We start from the raw sequence: 20,624 nt of genomic DNA on the forward strand, positions 1-20,624 counted from the left end.
CGTGTCCTTGAAGGCAAATCACATAAGAAAAATCTATTCCTTTAATGTATAGTAACTAAGTTACTTTGAACTTAATGACTAAGGAACTTAAAGTTGTAGTAATAATGACTGCTATTTATTGACCAATTCCCTAGTGCTAAGCACTTTACATACTTTATTTCATGTAATCTTTATTATTACTAGAGAAAATAGGTAGTGGCCAAGACAACAAAGAGTTGCTCTGCTAACTCAGGCACAAAGTTCAAGTCCACCAGGTGCACTTCCATTTACATCTGAAAATCTGCTGATGAGGTGATTCTGAGTTCATGGCACATAACAACAGCTACTCTTCTCCTGTTTTCCAGGGGAGAATATTTAGTGGTAGAATTGGAATCTGACAGCAAAGCCCCAAGCTCTTTACTTGTTGTTAGTGTTAGGTGCTGTCAAGTCAGCTGTGACTTATAGTGACCTGGTGAACAACAGACCTGAACCTTGGCCTGTACTGCACTGTCTTCACTATCTGATAGTAGATGCTCCAGGCCATCATGGCAGATGCTGTATCAGACCATCTCATTGAAGGTCTTCCTCTCTTTCTCTGACCCTCCACCTTTCCCAGCATGATGTCTTTTTCCAGGGACTAGTCCCTCCTTGAAAACATGCCCCTACTATGCAAAGTGAAGTTTCACCACCATTCAGGCCCTGAGGGAGCACTCTAATCTTTCTTCGAGACAGATTTGTTTCTTTTTATGGCTGGCGGTCTAGGGGATACTTAGTACTTTCTCTAACATCCCTTCACTACTGCATAGCTAGTCAACCTATCTTAAGACCTTTGTGACCTAGTTTCCTTATGCTTCTGGTTCTCATTTTTTAAGTCAAAGTGATGTTACTTTCCCAGGATTTTTATTAAAAAACCATAATTACAGATATGTTCAAGATACTCAAATCAAAGAACTGATGGGAAAAAATCTGAAAAATAATAGAATTTCATCTAATGTGTTTCAAGTCAGGTTTAAAACATAATTAACTAAATATCCATTATGAAATTGTTTTTCCCCCCATTTCTTCTGATCATAGTGTTTTTTATCTTTCCAGACTCTTAGCATAGGTTCAGCTGGTCATTCTGGCTTCCTAAATTCTTAAATAACCCTGTGATTTTTTTTTTTAAAGGAAGGAAAACAGTATGGCAACTGCTTTGTGGCATAGGGTGGTTCTTGGATCATGTGTGCTGACATGTTTCCATTTGTATTATGCACTAGACTGTCTTCCTCCTCTCCAGAGAAAGGTCAAAATTTCTGAACTCCGTCAACAGTTCTTTATTTAAAACGTTCTTTCTGAGTCCTTCTTATTTAGTAGGCATGTACCATTTAGATCAATTACTCCTCACAAAACTCTAAGGTTAATGTGATTAGCTCTGTGTTGGATGAGCTGCTCTGTACCACGTGTGCTATGCCACTTTGACAAGATCAACCTGAACACTAACTCACAAAATTTAGAATCATTAAGAATGTTAAATGTTGTTTAAAGAAGGAAAGATGCTATAGAAGCTTAAGAAAGAGAGGACTTGTTCCCCCCCACTACACCCACTCCATCTTTTGTACCAGGGGAACCCTGGTAGTGTAGTCCATACTATGTTGTACTGCTGACCCACAGACCATGCAGCTTCAGCAGTTTGAATCCACAAGTGACTCCACAGGAGAAAGATGGGCAGTCTCCTCCGACTGTTATTTACAGCCTCAGAAACCTGAGCGAGGGTTGCTAGGAGATGAAACCAACTAATTCAACAGCAAGAGTTTGAGTTTCTTTTGTAGATAAAACATTTCCAAGTAAGAAAGCTCTAGAAAATCTGCAAAATTTTATGGAAATCAAGGCTTTGTGTTGCTTTGTTGCATTTTTTTTTTAGTTAAACGACTACTTTGATTTCCACTTTTATTAAAAATCTTTTTTTAAAAAAAAGACTAGTTACAGTTTCCACTTTAAGGTCCCATGATCAGCACTCTTTTTTTAATGTCTCGTGGTACTCGCTTCTTTAGCATTTTTATTCCATCACAATGCTTCATCAGTATCTGTTCTTTTGGGCAAGTGTTTACAGAGATGAAAAATATATTAGGGGGGAAAATTACAGTCTTCAGTCGTAGTTCTTAACTTGATACCATCTGGCCTGCAGCCGCCCTCATCCAGAGAATAATTTCTTCCCTAGAGTCTTAAGGATAAGGGCATTCGAAGAACTATAAACTACCCAATTAAAACAGTCATTTGAAAGACTGGTTATAGTGTGTACTTAGTTGCTTTTAAAGCTTCTGGAAGTTGTAAGTTATTATCTTCTGTGAAGCACCGTCATTTCTCCAAAATGTATTTAACAAGGCCTTACTGAGTGCTAAACTCCGCCTCTCACCTTTAGCTATTTTAATCACTCCTCCTTGTTGTGTCTCCGCCCTCATTACTCCTTTTCTTCCTCTTGTTTGTCTTATTTTCTTTTCTTCTTCTATTTCCTTATCTTTTTTGGTATCTTTTGCTTAAAACCCCTATTATTTGAAGAATATAAGTTTGGTAAAATTTTGATTAGATGAAGATATCTTAAACATATCTTCCCTTTTACCTGGTTTCTCATTGAAACTTTATCCAGTTTACAAGACCTTGATTCAGAACAAGCAAGGGAAAGTGGAACTGGGAAGCTGGGAATTGTCCTTCTGGAAGAAAGAACAAATGTGTTATGAATCCAAGATATAGAACAGGAGTCATATGGCCATAGGGCAAAATCTGGCTCACTGCTTGTTTGGATATACCCCACACACTAAGAATAATTTTTACGTTTTCAGGTAGTTAAAAGAAAAAGTAGTACTTTGTGACACATGACTATTTTATGAAATTCACATTTCAATGTCTATAAATAAAGTTTTATTGGAATGCAGCCATATCCATTCACATATGCATTGTTTGTAGCGCTTTCACACAACAGTGCACGCGAAGAGTAGTGTCTGAGAAACCTTTGCAGTAAAATTTGCCCAGCCTTAATGTAAAATCTTTGTTGAAGAGTAAAAGCAGACAGGAAAACACTATTTCTGTCCTGAACATACATGCTTTTAAGAAGAAAATCTAAAAGCTGCCAGTACTTTTTATTTTTACCTACTGTTGTCCCTTTAAAAAATGCTACTGAAACCAGATAACTTGCATTTTGAGACTAAACTCCCAGCTGTCTTATCTCTCTCCACCCAAGCAACAATATTTTCATCCATTTGCAACTTGAAGTCACCTGCATTCTATGAAACAGGAGGAAAAAATGCCTATTAGATTTTATGACTTAGGTGTTTCAATAGTAGTTCAGCCCATCTTTTCCTTTTTGTTTACAGTAAAGCATATGATTTTGAGTCAGGTTTCCAGGTATTGTGTAAGACACAGCTCTGGCTTTTCTCTGAAAAGGAAATTAGTGTCTTTCCTCCCCCAAGTGTTACTGTTTATGTGATAAGCCAACCTGTTATTTGACTGAAAAGAGACCTCTGAGAGGGACTTCAATTCCAAGTGAAAGAGAGTTTTAGGGAGACATCCCATCTTTTCCCATCTAAAAAGTCTGGTCTTTTTTAGAGATTTGACTTTTGTTATTTGTTTTTCTTCTGTTATATCTGGAACCTTCTATTATGTCTCTGTCATAATGGTTTATAGTGGTAACTAGGCACCGTATCTTTTGAATTTTAGGATAATTAAGTCTCAATGATAAATGAACTTTACATGATTTCCAATAATGCCAAATTCAGTCAGTAACAATATAAAGCACTGTAAACATAATACCTGTGTTTAACATCTTGAGAAACAAACTTTACTGCCTTTCTGGAATTCATTCCAACACAATTATTGCATAATTTGTCTGCCTTATGATCTTGCTTTATCTTATCTTGCTGGACAATCTTTTACTTTATTATTTTGGGATTCTAAGTAGGATACTTTATTTATTTTTTTATTTTATTATTTTGTGTGTGTACCGTCAAACTGGATCTGACTGGTACAGGAGGGGATTGTCCCTCCTTCTCCAGCAGAACATCTGGTGGATTTGAACCTGGTACCTCTGGGATTGCAGAGAAGGATACTTTATAACTATTGTTTAGAAAGCTGAGAGCTCTGGTGGTATAGATGGGAGGGAGTTACACCAGCTCCCACTGTAAAGGCAGTACCTCTCTGACAGTGCAAATTCACCAGCAACTCCAGAAGAGAAAGATGAGAAATCTTCTCCCATGCAATTTACAGCCTCTGAAACATGCTAGAGGTCAGCTGAACAGTTCCAACACAAGGGTAATGAGTGAGTGGAGAGACCAACTCTGTAAGGAGCTACCCTTCTAAGAAAAGCTGCATCTCTCTGAAGGTTCCAATCTGTCAGTGACTCCTCAGGAGAAAGATGGACAGTTTTTTCCTGTGTGCTTTGCAACCTTTGACATCCGGTGGAGGAGTCACCTATGAGTTTGTTGTCAGCAGCAAAAGTGAGAGCTAATTAGATTAACATATTTGTAAATATTAGAAATAATGTAACTAAGATGCTATCTTTTTGCCTCTATGTAATAAGGATTCAATAAGTGATATTTACTAACAGTAAGAAAAGATAACTCCAGAATGAGAGATCTGTAAAAACTATACCACTTCGTCTTTTCAACAAAATTAGTTTATATACGATAAAATAAGGATCTGTGGAGACCTTGCAGATGGTACATTCAATTCAACAACAAAAAAACAAACTAACTTTTGTTGAGTTGATTCCAGTGGTGCAGCCCCTTGATTGAGTTCTGAGGCTGTAAATCTTAACAACAGAAGACTGCTTCATCCTTTTCTCATGGAGAAGCTTGTGGATTTGAACAACTGACTTTGAGTTAGTAAACCAGCACTTAAACCCATTAAGCAATACATTGATATTCAATGAATCAGTGTTTGTAGTTGAGGGAATGAGACATAATCAAAATATTGATCATATGGAAAAAATGAGTATTGGTTGTTGTTAGTTGCTATCGGATAGTTTCCTACTCACAAACCCTATGTACAGTGGAACAAAACACTGCCCAGTGTTCCACCATTTTCACCATCACTGGTATGCTCAAATTCACTGTTGTTGCCACTGTGTGTTTTGAATCTCTTCCAACCAGGTGGATTCATCTTCTAGCACCGTATCAGACGATATTCCATTGTGATCCAAAGGATTTTTACTGAGTCGTTTTTGGAAGTAGATTGTCATATGTTTCTTTCTCCTATTTCTTAATCTTAAAACTCTTCTGAAACCTGTCCACCAAGAGAGGTCCCTGTCATTATTCGAAATGTCAGTAGCATAGCTTACAGCATCATAACATGCTAGCCACCACAGTATACCAACTGACAGATGGATGATAGAATGGAATATTACACAACTGTTAGTAATAAACAATATTTACTGTCATGGAAAAAGTGCTCACAATATTAAGGGAAGGAATTAAATTTTAATTCTGTTCTAATACTGTTACTTCATTCAAAAAGATAGGAAAGGCCTAATATGTATATATGTAGTTTATTATTTAGGGAAGATATATGTATATATTAGTTGTAATCAATTGATGATACCTAACAACAAGATAAGATCACCTACTATCATCAGATCAGTTCCAACTCATTGTGACGTAGTGGCCCTTCATCAGGTTTCTGAGGCTGTAAATCCTTATGGGAGGACACTATCTTTCTTCTGTGGAACAGCTGGTGGATTTGAACTGCTGTGCTTTCAGTTAGAAACCTGACCACACAACCAAGATTCCTAAAGAACATATCACACTCATTGCTATCAAGTTGGAACCTACTCATAATTGACTCTCCAAGTGGATTTTCAAGATTATACATTGAATAGGAGAAGATAACTCTTCTTTCTCCCTCAGTGGATTCTGCCTTCCGAAAAGTTACCCTCTAATTAACAAGCACAGTTCTTTATAGACTGCACCACCAGAGCTCCCTTAAGAACATACAGCAAAAAGGATAGAAAAATCAGTATGCAGAGGCAAGTAAAGGCAGATAATTTTTCTTCTGTTTGTTAAGCAGCAAGTTGTGGTGCAATAGTCATGAAAAGCTCATCTGGTAAATAAATGAACTGCAAATGTTTTGAGTCCACAGTTATTCTGAGGGAGAGGTTGTAGGTTGTGGCTTCTGTAAAGCTTCTGCTTCTGTAAAGGTTTGCAGCCTTGGGAAGTCTCCACAACAGTTCTCTTCTGTTCTCTAGGTTCACTTAGAGTTAGAATAGACTTGAAGGCAAAGGATTTTTTTAAAATTTGCGGAGTTATAGCTTTGAATTTTCTATAGCCACAGTATTGTTGCTTTTAAATTTTTTAAATTTTATTTTATTATTTTTTTTGTGTATACCATCAAATCGGATATGACTGGTAAAGGAGGAGAAGGCCCCTCCTTCTTCAGCAGAGCATCTGGTGGATTCAAACTGTACCTCTGGGATTGGAAATATTTTTGCTTTTAAAATAAGAAAGGAAAAGCAATAAATAAAAGTTTACACTGGTTTTCTAAAGGTAAATTCATTTTTTGTGTAAAAATTGTAGTTCTATTCACGTTTAGACCCTTACTTTAGTTGGTTACAATTTTATTCTTACATAGTTTTCAGGAAAGAGTTTGTAGTAAAAGGGAAAAAATTCTCTAAAACAAAATAGTATTTATAAGCAAGTACCATGGCCTAGTGACAGAGAAGCTGCGCTGCAATTCTAAAGGCACTTGGTTTGAGGCCACCAGTTGCTCTGCGGGAGAAGAATGGGAAATCTCCCCTCATGTGATTAACTGCCTCTGAAATCCTGCCGGAGGGTCTGCTATGGGTCGCTTCTGACTCGTCAGTAGAAACAACCACCACCATGTGTACTTTGTGGAAAGCAAGTACATTATGAAGTGTAATTCATTTAGGATTAGTACTACTCAGTAGTTATAAATATCAGCAAGTATATAAACCAAAACATGTTAGGAATACCAGTTACCCATTGTCACTACCCCAGAAACTGGTAACAAAGACTCAGTCTTAAAGGTGGTGGTGGTGGTGGTGGTTGTTGTTGTTGTTGTTATGTGCCATTGAGTTGCTTGAGACTCATAGCAACCCTGTGTACAAGAGCTCTAAACGCCGTTCTATCCTATGCCAACCTAGCCATCCCAAACACACTTATTCCCACCACTCCAGTCACAGAATTGATCCATCTCATCGAAAGTCACTACCCCAGGAACTGGTAACAAAGACTCAGTCTTCAAGGTAGAGAATAAAAAAATTTAAGAAAATTAACTTGATGAACTTTGGTGGAATAACTAGGAATTTCTTTCCTTATTCTTCTAGTAAGTGACTAAACCTTTCCAGTAAGGAGACTAGCAATTAACAAGTGTGGTGGACTTTAAGCCTCACCTTTCTGAAGAATGTACATTACTGAGCTATAACAAGTAGGAAAGAATTTTGAGGACTGAAGATAGTTTCCTTTTAAAGACAGTTCAAAAATATTAAAGTATATTGTTTCCTTAGAATATACACACAGATTATTCTTCATCAAACATTTGCTATTTGAAAGACCAAGGCCAGTTTTTAGAATATGTGCTGACTTTCATTTCTCTCTCAAGTTATAAATGCATATACTCACTGGAAAGCGTCTTTGGTGCCACAAACAGTTATAGATACTTGGCTGCTAACCAAAAGTACGGTGGTTTCATGACTCTGTGGGGAAAAGACCTGGCAAGCTGTTTTCATAAAGATTATAGATACGGGTCGTTGTAATCAGATTTAATTCAACAAAACCCAAAACAAAAACCCCACACACAATGTGACAGTAGGAACTGAGGGGAAGAGGGGGAGAAAGGTGGCTGATCTTTCTGGCTTATCCTCATGCCCTTCATGATTGAGCTTTGCTTTGTTTTTGTTTTTTTTCTTCTTTCATATTTTTTATTACTAATTTTAATGAAAATTTACAGAGACTTTGGATTTCCAGTCATTCATTGCTGCACTTTTCTCCTTGCCCACCCCTCCCCCCAGTACACTCTTCTCTGAAAAGTAAAAGAAAAATTCTTCCATTGTTTTACAGTCCCTCCCCCCAGGTCCACTCCACTGTGCAGCCTTCATTCTGCACTCCAGTCATGACAATAATACATAATCACATATCCCTTTTAACACGTTGCCGCAAATGACGCCAAATGTTTTCTAAGTGTTTCTAAGCATGGTCATTTTCTCCCTCATCTATTTCAATGCAGTATACATTATTTGTCCCATCTTTCTCAGGCTCCTCCAAACCCCAATGTCAGTCCGGTTTTACAACAGTGGTACTATGCAGTATTTGTCCTTTTGTGACTGAGCTATTTCACTCAGCATAATGTCCTCCATTGTCACCCATTTTGAATAACATTGCATGAGTTTCTTGTTTCTCAATGCAGTGTAGTATTCCATTGTGTGAATATACCACAGCTTCTCTATCCGTTCGTTTTTTGATGGGCACTTATGTTGTTTCCAACTCCTTGCTATTGTGAACAAAGCCGTGATAAACATGGGTGTGCATATATCTGCTTGGATGGCAGTTATGGCCTCTCTGGGGTATATTCCCAGTAGTGGAATTGCTGGGTCAAATGGTATCTCTATTTGCAACTCTTTAAGAACATGCCACACTGCCTTCCCCAGTGGTTGCACTATTTTACACTTCCACCACACTGATTAAGTGTTCCACTTTCTCCACAACCTCACCAGCATTTGTTGCTTGCTGTTCTTTTAAATTTTGCTATTCTAACTGGGATGAGATGATATCTCATCATTGTTTTGATTTGCATCTCTCTTAGAGCTAGGGATTTTGAACATTTCTTCATGTGCTTGTTAGCCATCTGAATGTTGTCTTTGGTGAAGTATCTGCTCAAATCCTGTGACAATTTTTCAATTGGGTTGTTTACCTTTATCTTGTTGTGGTGAATAATGTGATTTGTCAGTTATATAATGGTGTGATGTGGCAGTTATGTAATGTTGTTAGTCTTTGTCCATTTTGTGCTCTGGTGTAGTTATCCTCTGTTTTTGCATAAGGCTGATTCTTGTATAATGACCTGGTCTTAGGACACTATGTAGGTGAGTTGAGAGTGGGTATACTTTGTCTAGGTTATGGGAGACTTGAAACAATATTTTAGAAAGCACCAAATGCTATCATATATCAGTATTTGTAGTCCATCTACTCCTTGTTTAGAATAATCCACTTGACTCTGGAACCCTACATCTGAGCCTGGCAGAGATCCTTGAGACTGCCCTTTGCTATAAATAATCAGAGCTGGGATTAAAAGGGCTTCCTCTGTAGGGCTATCATATTTCATGCCCAGAACTCCCATGCTTTCCCAGTGTAGATACTGTCTTGAGAAAGTGCTCCAAACTCTAAGCCCTCTTTAGTGAGGTATTTTTAATTTTGTTTTGAAGTCAGAGGCAAAGGCTAAAGAGGAAATTAGAACATGAACTTTCCATTTATGACCTGTATCTGACTTTTCACTTATGTCAGTGCTTCGAGCCTATTCTTAAGATGATTGTTTAAACTCAGGTGGAATAGATTCAGGATCATATTTTGGTTCTTGTGGCCTTGTTTTCATTTTCTGCAGCCTCAATTTGAATATACACATGGGTAATTTATCGGAGTCAGTGAGACTCCACAGAGACTTCAGAACTATGGTACACAGGGTCGCTGTGAGTCAGTCACAGGTGACTTGATGGCACATAACAACAGCAATTGATGTTCTTCTGTTCCACAGTCAGCACCTGGCCTGGTTTTGACAGCTGATATTGAGCTTCTCCAATGATTTCTTCATAGATATAGTCAATTTTATTCCTATGCAGTCCATCAGGTGAGGTCAATGTGTAAAGTTGCATTTTGTGTTTTTTTTAAAAAGGCATTTTCTGTGAAGAAATCATTGAGTATACAAAATTCAGTCATTCAATTTCTGCCATCATTTCTATCACCAAGTCCATACTTTCCAACTACCATTTCTTCTTTATTGTTTCCAATATTTTTTATGCAAGTCACCAGTTATTAACACATCTTGATTGCATGTTTGGTCAATTTCAGATTGTAAAATTTGGTAAAAATCTTCATTCCCTTTGGCTTTAGCTGTTGGTGCATGTATTTATTAATTGTATGCTTAGATAATACCCTATCACTCACAACATTGTACTTCAGGATAGAACTTGAAATTATCTTTTTAACTATGAATGCACCACCACTGTTACTCTGTTGTTCATTCCTGGCATTGTATATCATCTGATTGATTCAGAGTGGCCAAAGCCAGTCCATCTCATTTCACTAATCCCTAGAATGTCACTGTTCATACATCCCATTTAATTTTTCACAAATTCTAGTTTTCTACATTCATACTTCATATGAGATATCATTGCTGATATGAAATTAATCTTGAGTGAAAGCAGCAAATACCAGAAGAATGCCTGTTTGTGTTTTATCTACTATTCAAAGGCATATGACTATTGAATCATAATAAATTATTGCTAACATTGAGGAGAATGAGAATTCCAGAACACTTAATTGTGTTTGTGGAAAATTATACCTAGACCAAAAGGCTTTTGTGCAAACAGAGCAAAGGAACACATGTGGTTTAAAATTAAGAAAAGTACATGTCAGGATTGTATCCTCTCTCCGTACCTATTCAGTCTTTGTGCTGAGGAAATCATTTGAGAAGCTAGACTCTATGAAGAAGAATATGGCATTAGGATTGGAGGAAAACCTATCAACTTTTTGCATTATTCTTCTGATAAAACCTTTCTTGTTTGCACACTCACTCATGCTTATTGCTGCTTTGTTCACAATAGCAAAGAGTTGGAAACAACCGAACTGCCCATCAATAAACAAATGGAAGAAACTGTGGTATAATCACACAGTAGAGTATTATGCAGCACTGAAAAACAAGGAACTCATGAAAAATGGGTGATTATAGAGGATATTATGCTGAGTGAAATATCTCAGTCACAAAAAGACAAATACTGCACATAATGCCACTATTATAAAACAGGACTGACATGGGGGTTAGGGGAAAACTAAGAAAAGAGAGGACAAATAATGTACACAGCATTGAAACAGACAAGGGAGAGAACCGTATAAAAGGAATATATGATTAGGTATTATTGGTATGACAAAAGTCCAGAAAAAGAGCTGCATAGTAACATGGTCTGGGGCGGTGGGGTGGGAGAACTGTATAACAATGAAAGAACTTTTTTTTCCAAAGAAAAAAGCAAACTTGGGGAGAGGGGGACAAGGAAGAAAATGTGCAACAATGAATGAGTGGAAATCCAACTTCTTTATAAATGTATAATAAAATATCAATTAAAAACAACACAAAAAGAAACCCAATAAAAAACCTTACTTCTTGAAAATGAAGAGGACTTGAGAACACTTGATCAAAAGTATGGATTTAGTATGGATTACATCTCAAAGTCAAGAAAAAAATTTTCATCACTGGACTGACAGGCAACATCATGATAAATGGAGAAAAGATTGGTATTGTCAATGATGTCTTCTTACTTAGATCCACAGTCAATAACCTTGGTACCAGCAGTCAGAAGATCAGGAGACAGATTTCACTGGGAAAGTCTGCAGTCAAGGATTCTCTCCAAGTTACTGAAGAACAATTATGTCAGTTTGAAGATTAATCTGACTCAGGCCATGATGTTTTTAATCACTGTTTTCAGCTGAGAGCTGGACAGTGAATAAGGATGACATAGGAAGAATTGATGCCTTTGAGTTGTGGTCTTGGAGAAGAGTGCTGAATATCCCTCAGAATATCAGTCCCAGAAAGGGACTTCCAAAAGAACAAACAGATGGGTCTTGGAGAAAGTATAACCAGAGTAGTCCTCGGAGGCAAATATGACAGTTTCATTTCACATGCTTTGGGCATGTTTCTAGGAGAGGCTGTTCCTTGGAGAGGGACATCATGCTTAGAAGGGTGGAGGGCTGGCTAAGGAGGAAGACCCTCAAACAGATGGATTGACATAGTGACTGCAGCAGTGGGCTCAAGGATGTCAGAAATGATGAGGCTGGCACAGGATGGGACAAAGTTCAGGTCTGTTATTCATTGAGTCGCTGTGAGTCATACTGGATGATACCTAACAACAACGAGAGGATTAATTTAGGTAGCTTTTGAGTATTCATGGAGAAATTTACATTATATGATGAACAGGTTCAGAGAATTATAAAGTCTGATATAACCAAGGTAATTAACTAATGTACACCCTTCATGTATGCCAGCATAGAGGTGCTCCAGAGGATTTTATGCGCTTGGTTTTCAGAAGTCAGTCTCCAGGCCTTTCATCCACGGTGCCTCTGAATGGGCTGAAACAGCCCACCTTTTAGTTAGCAGCTGAATGTGTTAACCATTTTTACCACTTACCATATAACCAAAGTATTTATGGGGTTCTTTTAGTTTTATTTAAAAAATATTTTGTTGTGGTTTGGGTGAAAGTTTCATTTCCCATTCAGTGATTTTTACAGGCATACCTGGATGATACTGCAGCTCAGTTTACAGATTACCACAATAAAATGAAGATTATATTCATTTTATCATCCAGTGAAGCATATGATTTTTGTTTTTCAACGTGTATAAATGTTAACTCAGTCCTGAAGTGGACTGAGGAACCTTGCAGTGGGCAGCAAGCCAAAAGGCCGGCAGTTTGAACCCATGAACCACTCTGGGGAAAAGGACACATTTCTCTTGTTCAGATTTCCATTCTCAGAAACTCCATGGAGTCTGGTTGTTTAGTTGGATTGGATACAATAACAGTAGATTTGACTTTGGTTTAGTAATATAGAATTTGTGTAATAGCTTTATGAAAAAGTTTGAAATATTGCGAAACTTAACCAAAATGTGACACAGAGACACAAAGTGAGTACATGTTCTTGGAGAAATGACACTCTTAGACTTGCAGTTGGTTGAAAACTAGACTTGACATTGATTACAGTCTTCTCAATGTGTCAACACTGCCCCTTCCCACCTTGGGTTCCTTATTTCCATTTGCCCAACTTTCCTGCCCCTTCCAACTTTCTTAACTTTACTTTTGGGCAAATAGTTATGTCATTTTGGTCTTTTAAGGTTTTTGTTCTGAGAAGCTTGTTCCTTTGGCTGTTACTATTCTCTCTTCATAGTTAAGTGGCTGAAAGGTCATTTCCCTTAGTAGCTTCAGTTCTAAGATAGAAGAGTATCAAAGGTCATCGTCTTGGTGTTTCTACTTTGCTCTATCAGACCAGTAAGTCTGTGGCCGGTTGTTTTTTGGTGTTTTTTTTTTTTTCTATAATGAATTTGGATTTTGTTCTGCATTTGTTTTTCCACTCTATCTGGCACTGGGTGCTCTTACCCTGGTCAAGAGCAATCAGTGGTGGTAGCTGGGAACCATCTAGTTCTTCTGGCTTCATACTGGTGGAGGTGCAGTTCATGTGATTAGTCTTGGATTCATTGTTTCCTTGAGTGAGGTTTTCTTCATTCTTCTTTGCTTCATTTGGAAAGAGATTGTTGTAATGTGGTGTGGGGTTTGTTTTGTTTTGACTCTGTTTTAGAGTGCTTAAACTGAATACAAACTCCTCTTTTTCTTTTCTCTCAGCCTGAACTCTCTGCTTTGTTGCTTGGCTTCCTATTTAGTCATAGTTCTGTTTTACTGCCACTTGCGTGATTAATGTATCTCTTCCTCTCTTGCCCAACTCCTTCCCATAAAACAGCTCCCGCAATACAACAGACACTTTCTATGATTAGTAAGCAGGCAGGGATGGGGGTGGGGAGATAACTATCCATTAACTTACTCAGTCCCTGTACCCTCCACCAAAAGAAAAAATAAACTGAAAAGGAAAAAGACATTGGATACAGAAAATAGGAAACATAGCACAGAAAGTCAAGAGAATTTCCCAGAATGATGGTGAAAGACAGTCACAGAACGATAACTGTGTAGACCAGATCAGAGAACAAGTCCAGACAGGAAGATTTTAAAAGACTAAGACAAGGATTCTGAGGCTCCGTCTAACATACTTTGAACATGTTGTAAGGAGGGATCGGTCCTTAGGGACATCATGCTTGGTAGGGTGGAGGGACAGCGCAGGAGGGGAAAACCCTCTATGAGGTGGATTGATTCAGTGACTGGGGTAATGGGGATGGGTGTGTCAGAGACAGTGCGATTGGCACAGGACAGAGCAAAGTATAGGTCTGTTATACACAAGGTCGGTATCAGTCACAAGTGACTCGACAGCACATAACAACAACAAGACTTCTACATTGAAACCTAAGTGGGGGCAGTAAGGGGTGGATTTAACATCAGAAAAAAAAATACCCACTTATTCAGGAAAGGAAAACTAATCATACTTCACTAGATGAGGTGATTTGGGTTTAAGTCTCATTTATATATAGTTGTATACCTTGAAGTCAGAACCGACCCACACCTGACTCTCCAGGTTTTCAGAGGCATTTAATTGCACAGGAGTAGATTGCCCATCCTTCTCCTGCAGAACAGCTGGTGGATCTGAAAACCACACGCATTTGGGATTACAACACAGTTTTTTACTACTAGGTCACCAGAGTTCCCACCTTGCTTGCTGAAACTGAAGAGGACCTGAGGCATTTGCTGCAGCAGATCAAGAACTGCAGCCTTCAATATGAATTGAAGCTTAACATCAAGAAAACAGAGATTCTCACCACTGGGTCAGTTGGCAGTATTGTGATAGACCGTGAAGAGATTGAGGTCTTTAACAGATTCAGTTTGCTTGGCTCCATAGTCTACACTCTTGGTACCAGCTGCTAAGAAATCCAAAGATTAATTACATTGGGAAAATCTGGTGTCAGGGACCTCACCAGAGTACTGACGAGCAACAGTGTCAGTCTGGAGACTAAGGTGTGCCTGATTCAGGCAGTGGACTTTGCAATTACTCACTATGCATCAGAAAGCTGGACAATGACTAGAGATGACAGATAATTGATGCCTTTGGTTTGTGGTGCTGGAAAAGAGTACTGAATATACCATGGACTGTTAGGAGAACAAACTGGTCTGTCCTGAAGAGGGTGAAACCAGGCGGTTCAGAAGTTCTGTGTGACATACTTTGAGCATGTTGCAAGAAGGGACCAGTCCTTGGAGAGGAACATCATGCTTGGAATGTAAAGGGATAGTGCAAGAGAGGAAGACCCGGGATCAGATGGATTGACTCAGTGACTGGGGTAATGGGGATAGGTATGTCAGAGACAATGAAGTTGGTTCAGGATAGAGCAGGGTTCAGAGCTGTTGTATATAGGATTGCTATGAGTCACAAGCAATTCAACAGCACTTAACAACAACAATATAAAATTTGATATAGATCTAACTGAAATTATGGTATAAGGTGGATGGACTTATGGATATGACAGGACAGGGGAAGGAAAGAACAATAAATCCTTTTAAAGGCTAAAGTCAATAGACCGTTATACTAACTCTCATTGCTGTCAGAATGGACTCATAGCTTTTAGTCAGAACCTACTCACTGCTGAGCCGTCATTGGGTTTTCAGAGGCTCTAAGTCACAAAGTAGAAGATTGCCCATTCTTCCCACACAGAGGAGTAGTTGATTTGAACCACTTGCCTTTGGGTTGATAGTACAGCACCCTGCCCACTAGGCCATCAGTGATAGCACAAGAGCATGGCTTTAACAAACAAATTTTTTCTCTCACAGTTAAGAGACTTGAAATCCAAATCCAGAGTGCCAGCTCTAGGGGAAGGCTTTCTATCCGTGTGTCTCATGGATCTAAGAGTTTCTCAGTACAGGAACATAGGTCTAGAGGATACTCAGTTCCCCCTTACTGTGAAACAGCTCCTGCAAACACAGCAGAAATTTTATTTGCTCTCAGCTCATCTGTCTTGTAGCTATCTTGTCCCTACCCTAGCTTTTCTCTCCTTTTATGTGAGATAAAAGTTATTACAGGCCCTGCCCTAATGAAATTTCCTTACATCTGCTCAGGAGTATGATGGGATTAAGAGTGTTACATCCTAACCATCAGTCCTCTTTCTTAACTGTTTGGTATATCAGATCATGAGGTCCTGTTTCATAACTTCTGCATTACATTTATATATTGTTGCAATCTGTAAAAAGAGCAGGGGCCACATGGAGACAGCCATATCTGACCTTTATCAACTTTACAAAGGGGTACAGTCCCTGTCAACAACAACAACAACACAAAACCAATTCCTATGAAACCACACATGTCCCTGCACCTCTTTCTACTCATCCAAACACCAATCTTCTTGTTTTACTGGATCCGAAATTTGATGCGAGATCTCACAGACCACATAGAACCATATTGGGGGGAGTAAAAAAGTTATATTCCATATAACAGAATGTAGTCAGGACAGCTTCCAAAACATGCTCACAGGCACATCAGCCTTGAGCCTTGTGGCTTTAGGCCAGTGTTACAAAGTTCTCCATCCTGCCAATATTGGCTCTTCCCCCACCCCCACAGTCATCCAACAAACTTGGGCAAAACTTAGTTCTGATTCAATGGCATAGCAGCCCAAGGTCTGCTTCATCTCATGTCAGGTCTCTGGTCCTCCACTGTGGCTTTCATGACTGTTGCTCCTGAAGACCACATTACATTCCATTGCTTCTTCTTTGCTTGTGGTGAGGTGGTTTGGGTTTTGGGTTTTGTGGGTTTTTTCCCCCTACTTTGCTGCTGAGTGTTCTCAGTTTAATAGTGAGAATAGCAAATCTTCTTGTGGATAGGTGAGACCAGCTAAGGCTAGAGAATTGGTGAAACATTCCCATTTCCTTGTGGATATGCTTACACATTCCATTTGCATATCCTCACTCATCCACATGGCAAAGTCAAATTCAGTGCCTTGGAAAGCCACTTCACGCTACACAGTCACATTTCAGGGACGCATGATTGAATTCATTATAATATTCTCAAACCAGAAAACTCACGTTTAACTATACAAGCATATGATTTGGGAAAGTGGACATCAATATCAGAATGCTCAGCCCAAAAAACAGTTGCCTGTTAGGAGACAGAAATGGGAAGAGGTTGAAAGGGCTTCCATTTTTTTTGAAATTAATCTAGTGGAACTATTTGACTCATTCAACTTTATTCAGTATAACTTTGATTTAAAACATTAAAACTAAAACAAATACAAACTTTGTAAGCAAACCAATTTTAAAAAAAAAAGACTAGAAAAAATTTTTAAAAATCAGCTGAAGCAAAGCAAAAGCTTCCAGAAGCTTTCCTAGAAGCTAAAAAGAAAATAAAGGAGCTAAAGAAGAGGAAATTAGTGTACAAAAATTTTATATACAGTTGCTGTTTACATTATTTTAAGGTACGTTGTGTTTTTATGAGAAAAATATTGGGAAGAATATACCAAAATACTCTTAGTTCTGAATTAAGAATAATTATCTCCTCATATTTTTCAACATTTTTATTAACTTTTTGCAATGGGACAAGCACTACCTTTATTAGAAAAAAGATTCTGTTTCATATTACCAAAAAAAAGGAAATCATTAGAAAGGAGTCAGGAAAACTGTACACAAATATGCTTATTGCAGCATCATTTATAACAGTAAAAGTCAGAAACAACCTATTTTGTAATCAGGAAGTGGATAATAAATATAGTGCATATATTACAGGTATACTACTATTGGATGGTTTTTACCTTCAATGCTACTGTACTGTTGACTGAGAGTGCCGTTTTTATTCTTTTACATATTGGAATTTGAGTTAACTGTTATCTTTCAAGAAGCCCCTCAGACATCACCATTTCACTTCCACCCCAACTGTGTGAGTTACTGCTGTTTTGTGTTTTCAGGATAATCTGAACAGATCCTCTGCACCTGCACTTACCACCTAGAGCTGTGATTATCTGTTTTCCCATTTTCCACCCTAAACTTTACCCTTCTTGAAGGTTTGGGATGGGTCTTACTCATTGCAAAGCACAGGGTGTAATATAAATGGGTTGCTCAAGAAATGTTCACTGGATAAAAGAATTAGTAACATAGAAAATACCTGTATTACTATGTTAAGGAGATTCTCATAATTCTCATTGCTATCAAGCTGGTTCTGACCAATAGCTGACTCTCTAGTGGGCTGTTAAGGCTATAAATCCCATGAGAGGAGATTGCCTGTCTTTCACTGACTGACTGGTGGATTCAAACTGGCAGAGAATCTCCACTTTTGGGTTAGCAGCATAACATTCTGTGTATTAGGGAAAGTACATATGGAACTTCAAGAATACGAGGAGTATATGGGAATATTCAAGTAAAGTGGCTTGTGTAATGCCTATTATGTAAGTGTCCATGAATGGTGAGGATAAAGATGCTGATGATCATACTAGTGATAATAAGACTGTATCATTTTTTGTTTTTGCTTTTAACAGACAGCCCCAATAAAGGCCTTGGACCTTGTGGATGGATTTTGGTGGCTGCCTCATTCTTATTCACAGTTATAACATTCCCAATATCAATATGGATGTGCATAAAGGTAAAGAGCATTGCAGTTTCCTCTTCGTGCATGTATTTTGACTGGAAGGGGGATAGAGACCACATTGTTGTTGCTAAGATGATTCCCAAGGGAGCTCTGGTGGCCTCGTGGCAAGAAGCTGCACTGCAATCCCAGAGGTACGCAGTTCGAATCCACCAGATGCTTTGCTTGAGAAGGAGGGGCAGTCTTCTCCTGTACCAGTCAGATCCGATTTGACGGTACACACACACAAAATAATAAAACTTAAAAAAAAGAAAAAAGATGCTCACAAACTGGCTCTAACTCACAACAACCTCATTATATACAATAGAACAAACCCCTGCCCAATCCATCGCCATCCTCACAATCTCTGCTGTGCTTCAGCTCTTATTACAGTCTGGTTGCCAAGCCATCCTGTTAAGGATCTTCCTCTCTTTTTGCTGACTCTCTGCTTTTCCAACCTGGGTATCCTCCTGCAGGGAACCCCCTCCTGAAAACTCACCCAGAGTACATGAAGTGAAGCCTCACCATCTTTGCTCCTATAAGAAACACTCTAACTATACTTCTTTCAAGACAGATTCTGCTTCTTCCATCTCTCTTTAGGAAAACTTTTTTATCTATTATCTATTATAACAGAGCCTGAAAAATTATCTTTAGCCATGATTTATTCAGTCCTTCCCCATGGGTTAAAGTAAGGATCACCATCCCTAATATTCTGGAGTAAGGGATCTATGAGATGTCTTTGAGAACAAGTTCTCCAGAGTCAGAAGGTCAAACTTTAGTGAGTGGCTCTGTTCTTCACTGTGTTATCTTTGATGTATTTCCTCACCTATGAAATGAAAGAAAAAACAGTATCTCTCTATTTCATAAGTTACTGTAAAGACTAGTGGATTTATGTTTGAATGTAATTTTAGTAATGCCTCATAAATACTAGTTCTTTTTTCCTATAAGCATCTTAATATTTTTATAAGTTACATTTATGTATTAAAAAGATAACATATGCTCTAAGAATTTTTTATACATTTCTAATTATTATAATTGAAAGAATCGAGAGGAAAACTACAAGGATCTTAACATTTTTTTCCTCTGAATTAACAATTTATGTATAGCACACCTATGTTTGTTGCAGCTTTGTTCACAATAGTAATGAATTGGAAACAACCTAAGTGCCCATCAACAAACAAATGGATAGAGAAGCTCAAGTATATACATATATACACACAGTGGAATACTATGCTATATTGAAAAGCAAGGAACTCACGAAATTATACAAACTCAGTGACCCTGGAGGACATTATGCTGAGTGAACTATCTCAGTCATAAAAATACAAATACTTCATAATGCCACCGTTATAAAAGAGGACTGACATAGGGGTTGGGAGAGACTGAGAAAGAGGGGATAAATAATGTATACTGCATTGAAATAGATGAGGGAGAGAACTGTTTAAAAGGGATATATGATTAGGTATTATTGTCATGACAGGAGTCCAGAATGAAGGCAGCATAGTGGAATGGACTTGGTGGGGGGGATTGTATAACAATAAAAGAATTTTACTTTTCAAAGAGAAGAGTGATTGGGGGGGAGGGGTGGGCAGGGGGAAAAAGTGCAACAATGAATGAATGGAAATCCAAAATCTCTATAAACTTTCATTAAAATTAATTTTTAAAAAACCAATATATGTATAATTAAACAATAATGTTAACAATTAAGGAGCGATGTATCAGGTTGATTGGACCAATAGGCAATATTATGATAGATGGAGAAAGGGTTGAAATTGGCACTGATTTCATCTTACTTGGATCCACAATCAACACCCTCGGTACCAGCAGTCAGGAGATCATAAAAAGAATTGCATTGGGAAAATCTGTTGTTAGGGACCTCTCCAAAGTTCTAAGGAGCAATGATGTCAGTTTGAAGACTAAAGTGCCCCCAATCCAATCAATAATCTTTTCATTTAGTTGCTATGCATCTGAAAGTTGGCCAATGAATAAGAATGATAAAAGAAAAACTGATGCCTTTGAGCTGTGGGAGTTAGAGTACTGAATATCCCATGGACTTCCAAAAAAAAAAAAAACAAAACAAACAGGTATGTCTTGGAGAAAGTGCAGCGAGGGTGCTCCTTAGAGGCAAGGATGGTAACACTTCATCTCACATGCTTTGGATTTATTGTTATGAAGAACCAGTCCTTGGAAAAAGGCATTCTGGCAAACAAAGGTGGA

The 20,624-nt window shown here is 38.1% G+C and overlaps 1 protein-coding gene across 1 annotated transcript in view; it reads left to right on the plus strand.

Moving 5' to 3' along the window:
* The window catches only part of LOC102856885 (erythrocyte band 7 integral membrane protein-like), a 41,806-nt gene that overhangs the window by 6,530 nt on the left and 14,652 nt on the right, over positions 1 to 20,624 (plus strand). The window contains exon 2 of the mRNA XM_006890686.1: positions 18,322 to 18,425. Within this exon, the coding sequence (XP_006890748.1) occupies positions 18,414 to 18,425 (12 nt within the window). The 5' untranslated portion in view covers positions 18,322 to 18,413. The remainder of the gene's footprint in view (positions 1 to 18,321; positions 18,426 to 20,624) is intronic.

Source organism: Elephantulus edwardii, unplaced genomic scaffold, assembly GCF_000299155.1.
Source record: "Elephantulus edwardii isolate Elephantulus edwardi_28Jun2011 unplaced genomic scaffold, EleEdw1.0 scaffold00092, whole genome shotgun sequence".
NCBI lineage: Eukaryota > Metazoa > Chordata > Mammalia > Macroscelidea > Macroscelididae > Elephantulus > Elephantulus edwardii.